Source organism: Dipodomys ordii, unplaced genomic scaffold (genome assembly GCF_000151885.1).
Source record: "Dipodomys ordii isolate 6190 unplaced genomic scaffold, Dord_2.0 Scaffold64, whole genome shotgun sequence".
NCBI lineage: Eukaryota > Metazoa > Chordata > Mammalia > Rodentia > Heteromyidae > Dipodomys > Dipodomys ordii.
This window is the reverse complement of record NW_012267280.1, coordinates 6094794-6107730: the sequence shown is the minus strand read 5'-3', so window position 1 is coordinate 6107730 and position 12937 is coordinate 6094794. Positions and strand designations below refer to the sequence as shown.

Below are 12937 nucleotides of genomic sequence, written 5' to 3'. Positions count from 1 at the left end.
TGCCCATGTAATTGTAACCCCTCTGTACAGTATGTTCACAAAAAAATAAAATAAAATGAAAAAAAATCTTCCCACATAATTCAAATAAGCAGTAAAACTGGGAATATAGCTGTACTCTCATCTTTGAGCCAGGAGACTATATGAATGTCAAATTACTTAAAAAATTATCAACTTAAATATCTGGGCTCATTTTTTCCATAATTTTATCTTCCCCTATATTGTTCACTGTATATTTCATCAGATTTTTGAAGTCACTTACTTATTTTTATATATTTTTTCTCATTTTATTGTAAAGGTGATGCACAAAGGGGTTACATTTCTTTTTGAATAGTGTTACCCCCTCCCCCTTATTTTCTCCCATTCCTTACCAACTCGCCTCTTAACTCCCTTTCTGAATAGACTGCATCTCTGGTAAAGAGTATGTGCAGTTAGCCGGGCGCTGGTGGCTCACGCTTGTAATCCTAGCTACTCAGGAGGCTGAGATCTGAGGATCACCATTCAAAGCCATCCCAGGCAGGAAAGGCCATGAGACTCTTATCTCCAATAAATCACTCAGTAAACCGGAAGTGGTGATGTGGCTCAAGTGGTAGAGTGCTAGCCTTGAGCTGAAGAGCTGAGGGACAGAGCCCAGGCCCAGAGTTCAAGCCTCACAACCAACAACAACAAAAAAAACAAAGAAAAGAGTATGTGCAGCTAACAAGACCTGTTTTTCCAAAGAAAATATAATTTTACATTGTAAACATGTGTGGAAAGGTAACAGTGGAATTCTCCTTCTATGTAAGCTAATTAAAGAGAAAAAAAAACATTCTTCAATAAATATTCCAAGCTGGGCACCAGGGGCTCACACCTGTAATCCTAGCTATTCAGGAGGTTGAGATCTGAGGATCGTGGTCCAAAGCCAGCAGGAGCAGTAAAGTCCATGAGACTCTTATCTCTAATAAACTACTCAGAAAAGGCCAGAAGTGGAACTGTGGCTCAAGTGGTAGAGTGTTAGCCTTGAATACAAAGAGGCTCAGGGATGGTGGCCAGGCCCTGAATTCAAGCCCCAGAACTGACCAAAAAAAAAAAAAAATTCCAGTAAGCAAATGAAAAGGATAAGGTATGGATTGGGGCATAGATGAAATGGTAAAGCATCTGCCTAGCAACTATTAGACCACGAGAACATCACCACCACAGCCTGAACAAGTTAATGGATTGAGGCAGGCAAACTGGCTCTTAGCCAAGAGTAAAAGATGGGTGCTGAGTATCCCAAGAAAAAGCTAGAACAAAGAGCAGGGGCTATAGAAAGCAAGTCAGGAGAAACTGATGTGTGAATGAGGCCAGGGAAGACAGGTGGCTCCTCTCATGCTCAGGATCTCACCATATGGGTGACACTGATGGTGACAAGGCAGTTTTCACACTCCAGTTCTGGAGGACCTACTGGACACCAGGCTGTCCAGCAGTAGTAGGGTGATGTCTGTGGGTGCCAAGCAGGTATAGAGGCAACCACTGGGTCTCCCTGGGGGGATGGGGATGAGACCACATGCGGATCAGGAGAGAACCCCTAGTGAAGCACCTTGATGCTTGGTAAACACAAGTCTCCCAACAGAGATAGCTGAACCACTCTAACAAGCAGCTCCCATCTTGTTTCAGACCTATCTGGGCTGTTGAGGAATGCTGGGACGAGCTTCCCTTGCACTCCCGCATGCCACCACCACTGCTAAGTAGCACAGATAGAACGACAGTTAGGCCTGGGTCTAGCTCTCTTGTCTGACCAGCACCACTGAAATCACCTGAAAATGTAACCTCATTAGGTCCCAAGGCCAAAGCCTTCTCTCCACTTGGCTTGAGGATTCCTGGTCTTTCCAGTCCCTTGGGAAGGGCTTGCAAGATCTTTCCAGAATACAACCTCCCCACCCCCTAGGAAGCAGGGACTAGCCAGCCACAAGTTGTCTGGGTCAGGGGCTTGTACCATGTGGCTGGCTCTCTTCTTTCCTTATCTCAGTTCGGCAAAGGTCAGTCTCTGAAAAGAGAGAAAGAACAAGGGAAACATGTCTTCTCTTTTTTGTGACCTGGGATATACAATGGATTTCCTTCTCTTTCTTGTCTATGTATGTGGCAGTGAGGATCAGACCTTGCAAAGACATTCCCAGCTAACTTCTAGCTTCACAAACTAGCTTGCCTCAATCATCTCTTTACAAATGCTTCACTAGATCACAGCTGGGCATCCCTTAACATGTGGAAAGGTGATAGCATTCACTTCTCATTTGTTCAACTGCATCTCATTTTTGGGCTCAGAACTGAACCTGGATCACATAATGTGATCCACCACACTATGCCCCTTGGTCCCTGGCATCTCTGAATGGAGATTACAAATACACTTTTTCACAGGAAATGACACCACTTCCACACTGACATTTCATTGGATCTGTTCAGGTAGCTTCCTGACACAATCCTCCAGGCTGTCCTTGGTTCTTGGGGCATCAATGCTGATCTGAGAGGCAGGCATGCAGGGAGAAAGGTGGGCCAGCCTTGAGGACAGGGGAGCTTCAACAAGATACTTGTTGACTCAATGAACCCACATTGAAATTAGTTTACAAAGCTCAGCATGGTGGCATGTACCTGTAATTCAAGTTCATAAACCTCTAATTCAAGCTTTTGGGAAGGCCTCCTCCTGAGGAGGAGCAAGGAGCAAGGCCACTCTCAACAAAGTGAGCCTAAGACCCTATCTGAAAAACAAACTAAAAGGCAAAAGAACTGAGGTTGTGGCTCAAGGGGCACAACACTTGTTTAGCATGTATCATGACATGAATTCTATCTGAAGTACTGTAAAAACAGACACCCTAGAGACCAACACTAGAGAGAGAAAACATGACAATGAAGGCAGTGCCTACCCCAGGACTGGGAGAGGGCTCTCTGCCCTGGGTCTGATGTGATGACAGCAGCAGGAGAAATGGGAGTGATGGCAAGAAGAAATGTCCGTGCAGATGGCACACTTATGCACAAGCATGAGGAAATCAGGCTGGAAAACCACAGGTTGTGGAAGGCTTTCCTATCTGTTCTTTTCTAATTTCCTATGAAATCTTCAGTCATCACATAATATTGCTTTTACTGGAGTTTTTCCTCCAAAGCATACTTTTTCTTTTTCTGTCCAGTGTGAGGCTTTGAACTCTGGGCCTGGGCACTGTCCCTCAGCTCTTTAGCTCAAGGCTAGTGCTCTACCACATGAGCCACAGTGCCACTTCCGATTTTCTGAGTGGTTTATTGGAGATAAGAGTCTCATGGACTTTCCTGCCCAGGCTGGCTTTGAACCGTGATCCTCAGATCTCAGCCTCCTGTGTAGCTAGGATTGGCATGAGCCACTGGCGCCCAGCCAGAACATACTTTCTAATATGCTTGCTCATTAATATTTACTTAAAAGCCCAGGTAACTCCTACCTCCAGGCTTGTAAAAGATTTCACGCAGCTTAACACAGCCAGATACATTTACCAGATAATCAAGCATAAGTCAATACACATTTCCGGGAAGAGGATAACCAGAAACAAGCCATATAGTATTCAGGTACAAAATAAAACCCTGAACTATGCTAAAACCTGAAGCACAAGCACAGCTGTGCAACGCTGAAGAAGGGTTGTGATGCAACTCAATGCACAGCAGATGTGGTTCCAAGTTAGTTAACTGTGCAAAGCTGTCAAGAGTGGCCTCAATTAGCTAATCTCAGCAGAACCTCAACCAGACACAGGCCTGGCTGGCAAGTCTCAAAGAGTCAGACTGTTGACTTCAACCAATTAAGACAATAATATCAAATAACATGGAAAACTTAGAAATTACTTCATACTCTAAGATTTCAACCAAAAGTTAAGATATACTATTGGCATTATGATAGATAGCAGAGAAAAGAAACCAAGTATCACGACCAGACAGCGGTAGTGAAGCCATGTTGATCACATCTACTTATAACCTCATTCAGATCTGGCTCCTTACAAACCTGGAGTTTATACTCACCTAAACCTTTTTGTCCAGGATTCTTAGCAAAGGTAAAGGTAAACTGATAAAAATCTTTGAACTTTGCTGAGTCCTTAAGCTCTTGTTCCAATCTGGGCAGAAGAGCTCTCAGCTTTTCTGTGCTATCACACCTGAGACAACAGAGAAGGGCTTGTTACTAGCAGGACTGACTCTCAAGCAACCCTTCTCCTGCATCCCATTCCCTGGCTTCCCTTCGGTGTGGCCGAGTCAATCCTAAGGGATGGGGGAAGGTATGAGTGGCATCACAGTGGGCACCTTCTTGTTAAGATGGATTGTGAATGCACTGAAGCCACTGAACCACGACTATATGAGAGCAAGTTATGTGAATTGTATCTCAGTAATGCTGTCATGAAAAACCAGTCTGGGAATGGTGATACACGCCTACATCAAAGCATTCAGTACCACAGCTCAGAAGCCTGTCTGGGCTACATAGCAAGTTCCAGGCAACCTGAACTATGTGACTCTGTCTCAAGGGAAAAAAACAATCCCAACATTTGTCTTTTCCTGTGTGGTTGGATGTGGATGTGGTCTGTTCTGCAGCTTTGATCACAGTGAAGCCAAGACCCTGAGGATGGCACAGCAACAAAATGGGAGCAAAGACAGCATGTCCTCAGCGCCCAGACAAAGCTGTTGCTGCTCGGCCCTGCCACACGGGAAGCCTTACTACTTTGGCGCTTTTTTTTTTTTTTGTCAGTCGTGGGGCTTGAACTCTGGACTTGGGCGCTGTCTCTGCGCTCTTCAGCTCAAGGCAAGCACTCTACTGCTTGAGCCACAGCGCCACTTCCGGTTTTCTAGTGGTTTATGGAGATAAGAGTCTCATGGACTTTCCTGCTCAGGCTGACTTTGAACCGCGATCCTCAGATCTCAGCCTTCTGAGTAGCTAGAATTACAGGCATGAGCCACCATCACTCAAGCTACTTCAGCGCTTTGAGGACCTCTTTGTTGTGGCAAGTTGGATTTGTTTTTATTTATTTAGTAGGTCATGGGGTTTGAACTCTGGGCCTGGGCACTGTCCCTCAGCTCTTCAGCTCAAGGCTAGCACTCTACCACTTGAGCCACAGCAACACTTCCGGCTTTTTCTGTTTACATGGTGCTGAGGAATTGAGCCCAGGGCCTCATGCATGCCAGGCAAGCACTCTACCACTGAGCCACCTTTCTAGCATCACCCCCCCCTTTGTTTTTTGCAAGCTGGATTTAAAATATTCAAGTGTTATGAAATCAGTACTGATTTCCTTTCAAAAGAAAAAAAAACCTTTAAAATAATCAGCCTGAGCTAAGGGTATGACTAAGTATGGTAGCAGAACACTTGCTTTGCACGTGGAAGGCCCTGGGTTCCACCCCCAGCTCTGAAAAAACAAACAACAAAAACCCCCAACAGCTCAGCAAAAGCATGTATTGATCTTCAAGGTAAAATGTTTAAAAACAATTAAGCAAAATCTCTTCAACTGCCCAAGACCAGAACTGCTACACTTAACCTAGTATAGCAGAGCTAAGGAAAAAACAAAAATGAACTGGAGACCCCTCAACAGTCAGAAAAGTCCATGAATACATGAGAAGAGGACATTCAGTGTAACAGACTCCTGAAGGTGATCTTTTTTTTTTTGTCAGTCATAGGGCTTGAACTCTGGGCCTGGGCAATGTTCCTATGTTCTTTAGCTTAAGACTAGCACTCTACCACTTGAGCCACAGTCTACTTCCAGTTTTCTGTTGGTTTATTGGAGATAAGAATCTCACAGATGAGGCTGGGAAGTTGGCTCAGTGGTAGAGCGCTTGCCTTGCATGCCTGAGGCCCTGGGTTCGATTCCTCAGCACCACGTAAGCAAAAGGAAAAAAGCCAGAAGTGGTGCTGTGGCTCAAGTGGCCCAGGCCCAGAGTTCAGGCCCCACGACCGGACCCCCCCCCCAAAAAAGAATCTCACAGACTTTCCTGCCCAGGATGGCTTTGAACCATGTCCTCAGATCTCAGCCTCCTGAGTAGCTAGGATTATAGGGGTGAGCCACTGGTACCCAGCCTGAAGGTGATCTTAAGTACCAGCACTAACCATGTCAAGGATGGTGCCAGGACACTGGGCCCAAGGGCCAGAAGCTGAGAGCTTCCCCATTGCAGCTCCTCCCCCTCTCAGTGAGATACTGCTCACTCTCCTGCTCTTGTCTACTTCCAATAGCCTTCAGAGCACTCTCCTTCACAGTGCCCTTGGAAACTTGACATATTGTTTGGTTTGGCTGTTTGGACGTAGTGTCTACAAGACTCATTCCAGTAGACGTGCAGCTCCAGCTGGTTCATTTCTGAGCCATGTAAATTCCAGTAATTTGTAGATGAATGTAACATATAGGTGAATGCTTCGGCTGTTTCCAGTTTTCTCATCACAAGTAATAGTGTTTCTATACTCATAGGCACATATCCCAGACCTGTCACTGTGTGTGCACCTTCAATTTAATATTGTGAGAACCTGTGGTGCCCACCCCCACTATGTTGCTGTGTCTTCTTTACCCAACCTACAGGGTGGATTTGCTGGGTGTTCTGTCACTGCAGACTTCAGCTTCCTGATAAGTGAGACAGACACTGTATATTTTCACCAGCTCTTTGGATATCCTTTCATGAAGTGCTTCCTCAAGTCATTTTCCCAAGAGGTTTCCTTTTGTTTTGTAGGAATGCTTTAGAGATACAAGCTTTGTCTGTTTTATTTTTACTAGGGATTACACTCAGAGCCTCAAACTTGCTAGGAAGGGAGGGCACCACTGAAATTACTCCACCAGCCCATATGTCAGCTATTTTTTGAGACAGGTTTTTGCTTTATGCCTGAGTCACTTAGTTTTGTAATTCTACCTGTGCTATTCCATGTGGGCCCGATGAGAGACATACTTTTGCTTCCCATTTAGTTGAGATGGCAGGCATGTATTACCATGCTGAGATTGGTCATGATGGAGTCATGCGAAATTTTCTTTGCCCAGGCTGGGACTCAAATTGTAGGATTCCAATCTCCACCTCCAAGCAGCTAGGATTACAGGCCCACACTTGGCTTTTGTCAGCTATTTTTAAGATAGTCATCCAAAACGCAAACTGCCTACTTTCCTTAGTGGTATTTTGTATGACCAGATTTGTGTGTGTGGCACTGGAGTTGAACTTAGGGCCTCATGATTGGTAGGCAGGTGCTCTACCACTTGAGTCACATTTCTCATCATTTTCTGCTTGTTAGTTTTAGGATAGTATCTTACTTCTTGCCTACTTGAGGTTCATATTGTTGCTAGAGTAATGAACATGTACCATGTGTCCAGCTACCCTCCATGAAGATAGGAGTCTTGGTCTTTTCTGCCCAGCTTGGCATCAACCTTGACCCTCACAATCTTGGGACTCCAGACTCCCACATTAGTTATGCAGCCAGTGTGCAGTACCATCCACAATACAGAGCTGTGGGCTGAGAAGGGGTTTTGCAAATTTCTGCCTTCTAAGTAGCCTACACTGTGTGAGTCAAAGGCAAAGAAATTCTTTTTAGTATAAACAATCTACTTTTATTACTTTTTAGTAATATGTTTATTTAATTCTATCTTTTGCCTTTACAATTGAAATCTATAATCCACTTCAAACTGATTTTTATATATAGTGTGAGGTAGGGATCACAATACTTTTCTTCCATATAGCTAACCAGTTCTCCTAGGACTATTTACTGAAGACATGTCAGGTCTTCTTTCCTATATCCCAATGAGCTGCTTTCTCTATGAAAATATCATACATCTTTTATTTATTCTAAGTATTTCTTTCTTTTTTTTTTGTCAGTTGTGGGGTTTGAACTCTGGGCTTGGACACTGTCCCTCAGCTCTTCAGCTCAAGATGAGTGCTCTACCGCTTGAGCCATAGCACCACTTCCAGTTTTCTGGTAGTTTATTGGAGATAAAGAGTCTCATGGACTTTCCTGCCCGGGTTGGCTTTGAATCGTGATCCTCAGATCTCAGCCTCCTGAGTAGCTAGGATTATAGGCGTGAGCCACCGGCGCCCAGCTGTATTTCATATTTTTGATAAAACAAAAAATAACATTAAAAAATTCAGTTTTGTTGCATTGTTTTATTTGGTAACACTCATCCTTAGTTGTACCTTGTTTTGTTCCTTCATCTCAAAAGCAAAGTACCTTACGGTTCCAATATGCATGAGGTATATATATATTTTTTGGTCAAACTAAGGACTTTTACTGCATCTAGTTTGCTAAAGTTTGCATTCTGTATCTTGTACTCATCTTTAAAGCCTTTGAAGTCGTGTGTGTGTGTGTGTGTGTTTGGTCAAACTAAGGACTTTTACTGCATCTAGTTTGCTAAAGTTTGCATTCTGTATCTTGTACTCATCTTTAAAACCTTTGAAGTCGTGTGTGTGTGTGTGTGCCCACTAGCAATATTCCAGTTCTCTTTTTCTCCTTTAGGCATTTCTACTGTATGCATTTAGGCTGATTTCTATGGTTCTCTTGTTTTTGTTTTTTCCCAGTCCTGGGGCTTGAACTCTGGGCCTGGGCACTATCCCTGAACTTTTTGTTCAAGGCTAGGGCTCCATCACTTGTGTGACAGCTCCACTTCTGGCTTTTTTGGGTAGTTAATTAAAGGTAAGAGACTCAGACTCCTGCCCAGGCTGGCTTTGAATTGAAATCCTCACATGTCAGCCTCCTGAATAGCTAGGATTACAGGCATAAGGCACCAGTGCCCAGCTTGAATTCAAAGTTCTGTTATCACTTTTTTTCCCCCAACATTCAAAGTGCTTTCTAATTTCTACTGTAATGTTTTCAAATACTTTTTATACATAGACGTACACTATCTACACATATTTTAACCTAGTTATCTTTATATTATTTTCAGAAAATGGGCTTAACACTTCAATGCTTCGCAATTTGTCACAACTAATAGCCCTGTTTACAGTTAACTTTATGAATGTTGTTTCTTCACAAATACTATGCACTGACATCATAAGCAATGTCAAGATATGCCAGGCCCTTCCCTGTGCAGTCCAAATCTACTTTGTTATCTAAAGAACTATTATCTCCCTTCAAGCTCATTTTCTTCTTCTTCTTCTTTTTTTTTTTTTTTGCCAGTCCTGGGACTTGAAATTGAGGCCGAGGCACTGTCTCTGAGCTACTTTTGCTCAAGGCTAGCACGCTACCACTTGAGCCACAATGCCACTTCAGCTTTTCTGTGTATGTGGTGCTGAGGAATAGAACCCAGGGTGGGCTTCATGCATGCTAGGCAAGCACCCTACCACTAAGCCACATTCCCAGCCCTTAAAGCTCATTTTCATTAGTAGTACTAAAGAAGCTTTTTGGGATTAAGGTTTGCATATTTATATAACTTTTGTCATGGTAGCTATTTTAATTTAAAATTTTAAAACATTTTTAAAATTGTTTACATTTAATGCAGCTCCTGAACACCTGTGGGTTTATTTAAATCTTCCAGTTGTGTCCTGTCTTGCCCTCTGTCCTGCTCAAGCTAAGTTCTCTGTAATTCTTTTTATGGCCAGTCTTAGGGCTTGAACTCTGGGCCTGGCCCTGAGCTCTTTTTTCTAACTGCGAGGCTCTATCACTTGAGCCACAGATCTCCTTCTGGATTTTTCTGAGTTGTTTATTGGAATTAAGTCTCATAGACTTTTCAGGACAGGCTGGCTTCAAACCAAGATCCTCAAATCCGTCTCCTGAGTAGGCATGAGCCACTAGCAGTTTCTGGAATTCTGGATTGAGATTCTAAAAGTATTTCATTGTTCTCTGTATTTTTCAGAAATTATATGTTCTTTTTAAAAAAAACCTAATAATGTAAACTTTGTACCCTTGTTTTTCCTTATTCTGTTCAGTCCTGGCTTGAACTCTGGGTCTGGGCTCTGTCCCTAAGCTTCTGTGCTCAAGGCTAGAGCTCAACCACCACTTGAGCCACAACTACACTTCTGGCTTTTCTTGTAGTTTAATCAAGAGTCTCATAAAGGGCTGGGAAGTTGGCTCAGTGGTAGAGCGCTTGACTTGCATGCCTGAGGCCCTGGGTTCGATTCCTCAGTACCACATAAGCAAAAAGGAAAAAGCCGGAAGTGGTACTGGGCTCAAGTGGTAGAGCGCTAACCTTGAGCTGAAGAGCTGAGGGACAGCGCCCAGGCCTAGAGTTCAGGCCCCACAACCAGACCCCCCCCCCCAAAAAAAAAAAGTCTCATAGACTTTCTTGCCCTGACTGGCTTTGAATCACAATTCTGAGATCTTAAGCCTCTTGAATAGCTAGAATTACAAATATGAGCCACAAGTGCCCAGCTTCCTTTATATTACTTTTTATGTAAAAAAAAAATTGTTGCAGCACTGAGCTTGAACTGAGGAGCTCATGCTTTCTATATGTCACTTGAACACACTTTCAGCCTTCGTTTTGTGAAACGGCATTTTTATTTTTTTTGGTCTTTTTACCTTTGGTAGCAGGGATCGAACCTAGTATGTTGCATTCACAATCCAAGCATTTTGCCACTTAACTATATCCAGCTCTAGTTTTGTAGTTCATGCCTTTTGTGTTTTTTTCAACTTTTTTTTTAAATTTCATGTTATGAGTGTTTCCTACCTTGAAGTAAGGTATGGTTTCACAGTTCATCTCAGTTTCCCAAAGTGCAAAGAATAAATATACTGCTGTCACCAATTTCAAATGATGTCTTTTTCTTGGTTGGTTTTATACAATTGCCAGGAATGTAGGTAAGTATTAGAAACAAATGAGGTCTTTTAGAGTTTACTGTCTAAATAGAAAAGGCTGATAAATGATAATGGAATCACTAGTATAGTGAAAGAAATAAGCCCCTATTTATCTCCCTTATTTGCTGCAAGTGCTAGCTTTAGGAACATTCATATGCTATTTTGAGATACTATCATTGAAGTATCAGAGAAACATAAATATCAACAATTCAAACATGCTGCACCACCTCATAAAATAGTTCCATAAGCTTAAAGATTAAAAGTCAGTTACGTTAGGTGTTTTCATTTACTTCTGTGACTCATCTGGTAAGAATTATCTTAAATTATTAATCCCAACCCTGCAGGTAGAATAGAAAAGCAAAAAACCAAATGATACTTTATTAATGTTTAATATAACAACATTGTAAATTATACACATAATATACAATGGTAATGAAATAAATTGAGTGGTAAAAAAGAAACTATTTACTGTTACTCAAAATTGGAAGGGAATAAAAAGGAATAAGTTATAAAAGGAACTACTATGAAAAAAACCAGCAAATAAAACCTAAATTCAAATTTGAAATGAAACCAAAGACATACTACTGTAGACATACAAAATAAAGACAATATAGATATGAAACTAGTACTGAGAGATTGCTACAAAACCATTAATGTTGAAAATATCTTCTCTGGTTTAAGCTGAGATTAAATTACTTACCCAAGTTCTGTCATGCCATCTACAAATTCCTTTTTGCTAAATTCACATTGAGTAGCAGCCCTGAACTTCCATGCTATGACCAAAACACTGATACTGGCAGGATCAAGATTTAAATCATCACAAAACTGTTGGATTCCATCAATTCCAATTTTGTTTTCATCTTGTGGGTCTGTAATTAAAATCAAGAAAAAAAGAAGTTATAATAGTTTGAAAATCAGTCCTAAAACAGAAGTGTACCACTCATATTATTTATTTCTAGCAACAATGAAAGGCAGTTTTCCTAGTACACATGAAAGAAATACAGAGCAACAATTACAATTTGTCTAGAAAAGTCCTATCTTTTAAGAATATAGGTTTCTGAGTTGTGTGCGTGCATGTGGTTTGTGTGTTTGCTCTAGTCCTGAGACTTGAAGTCAGGACCTGAGCTTTTCTGCTCAAGGCTGGTGCTCTACCAATTGAGCCACAGCTTCACTTCTGGCTTTTGGTGGTTAATTGGAGATATTCTCATGGACTTTTCTGCTCAACTGGCTTTGAACTGCAATGGCTATAATTACAGGCAAGAGTCACAGGTGCCTGGCTGGTTTCTGGGTTTTAAGCCAAAGGGGGGGAAAAAAACACTGAAAAATATTTTAGGAAACTTAATTAAGTAGCTGGGAGTACAGGTGAATAGTATACTTCCTCAGGCATCCTGCTTTCTAAGCCTTTTTACTCACAGTTGGCCCTTTGACACTTGATCCATACTTCCGATTATTTAAAAAAAATCTAGCTCGTGTATTCATTTAACAGTCTAGAAAGTCAGATTTCTCATCATCATTTTTAGTTTAGAGATAAAGGAACCCTAGTATCTGTCAGCTATTAATATAAAGGGTGACATTAATCAAGATGCATTTGTACTCATAAACTGACACACTGAATTGAAACCCTTTTTTTGTATAATAAAATACTTACACCAGAAAAAGGAGTCAACATTAAACAGTAAGGTGTTTTAAAAGCATCCCTGCAAGACCTCACCAATTAGCCATATAATTTCAGACAATTACATACATTGCAATACATCATTATGCAAATGTGAAATCTGTTGGTTCAGAGATGTAAATAAAATGCTCCTTTGCTTAGTATAGATGAGGTACGATCATCCTTTCGTTTCTTCCCTTCATGTCAAATTCAACTCTTGTCACCTTAATACACTAAACTACATTTTTTTTTTTTTGGTACTAATACCAGGACTTGAACTCTGGGGGTTGGATGCTGTCCCTGAGCTTTTTGTGCTCACTGCTAGTGCTCTACCACGTAAGCCACAGATCCACTTATAGCTTTTTGGTGGTTAATTGGAAATAGAACTCTCACAGACTTTCCTGCTCATGTGGGTTTTGAACCATGATTCTCAGATTTGATTTCAGCTAGGACTATAGGTGTGAGCCACCAGTGCCTAGCAAACTACATTAATTTTTTTTTGGTTGGTCGTGGGGCTTGAACTCTGGGCCTGGGCGCTGTCCCTCAGCTCTTCAGCTCAAGGCGAGCGCTCTACCACTTGAGCTACAGCGCCACTTCCG

The 12937-nt window shown here is 41.9% G+C and overlaps 1 protein-coding gene across 1 annotated transcript in view; it reads right to left on the bottom strand.

Moving 5' to 3' along the window:
- Positions 1 to 12937, bottom strand: part of LOC105990476 (protein ADP-ribosylarginine hydrolase-like protein 1) — a 48555-nt gene that overhangs the window by 28103 nt on the left and 7515 nt on the right. The window contains exons 3-5 of the mRNA XM_013022915.1: positions 11385 to 11553; positions 3985 to 4115; positions 1952 to 2002 (exon numbers count right to left, since the gene is read on the bottom strand). Coding sequence (XP_012878369.1) covers positions 1952 to 2002; positions 3985 to 4115; positions 11385 to 11553 — 351 coding nt within the window. The remainder of the gene's footprint in view (positions 1 to 1951; positions 2003 to 3984; positions 4116 to 11384; positions 11554 to 12937) is intronic.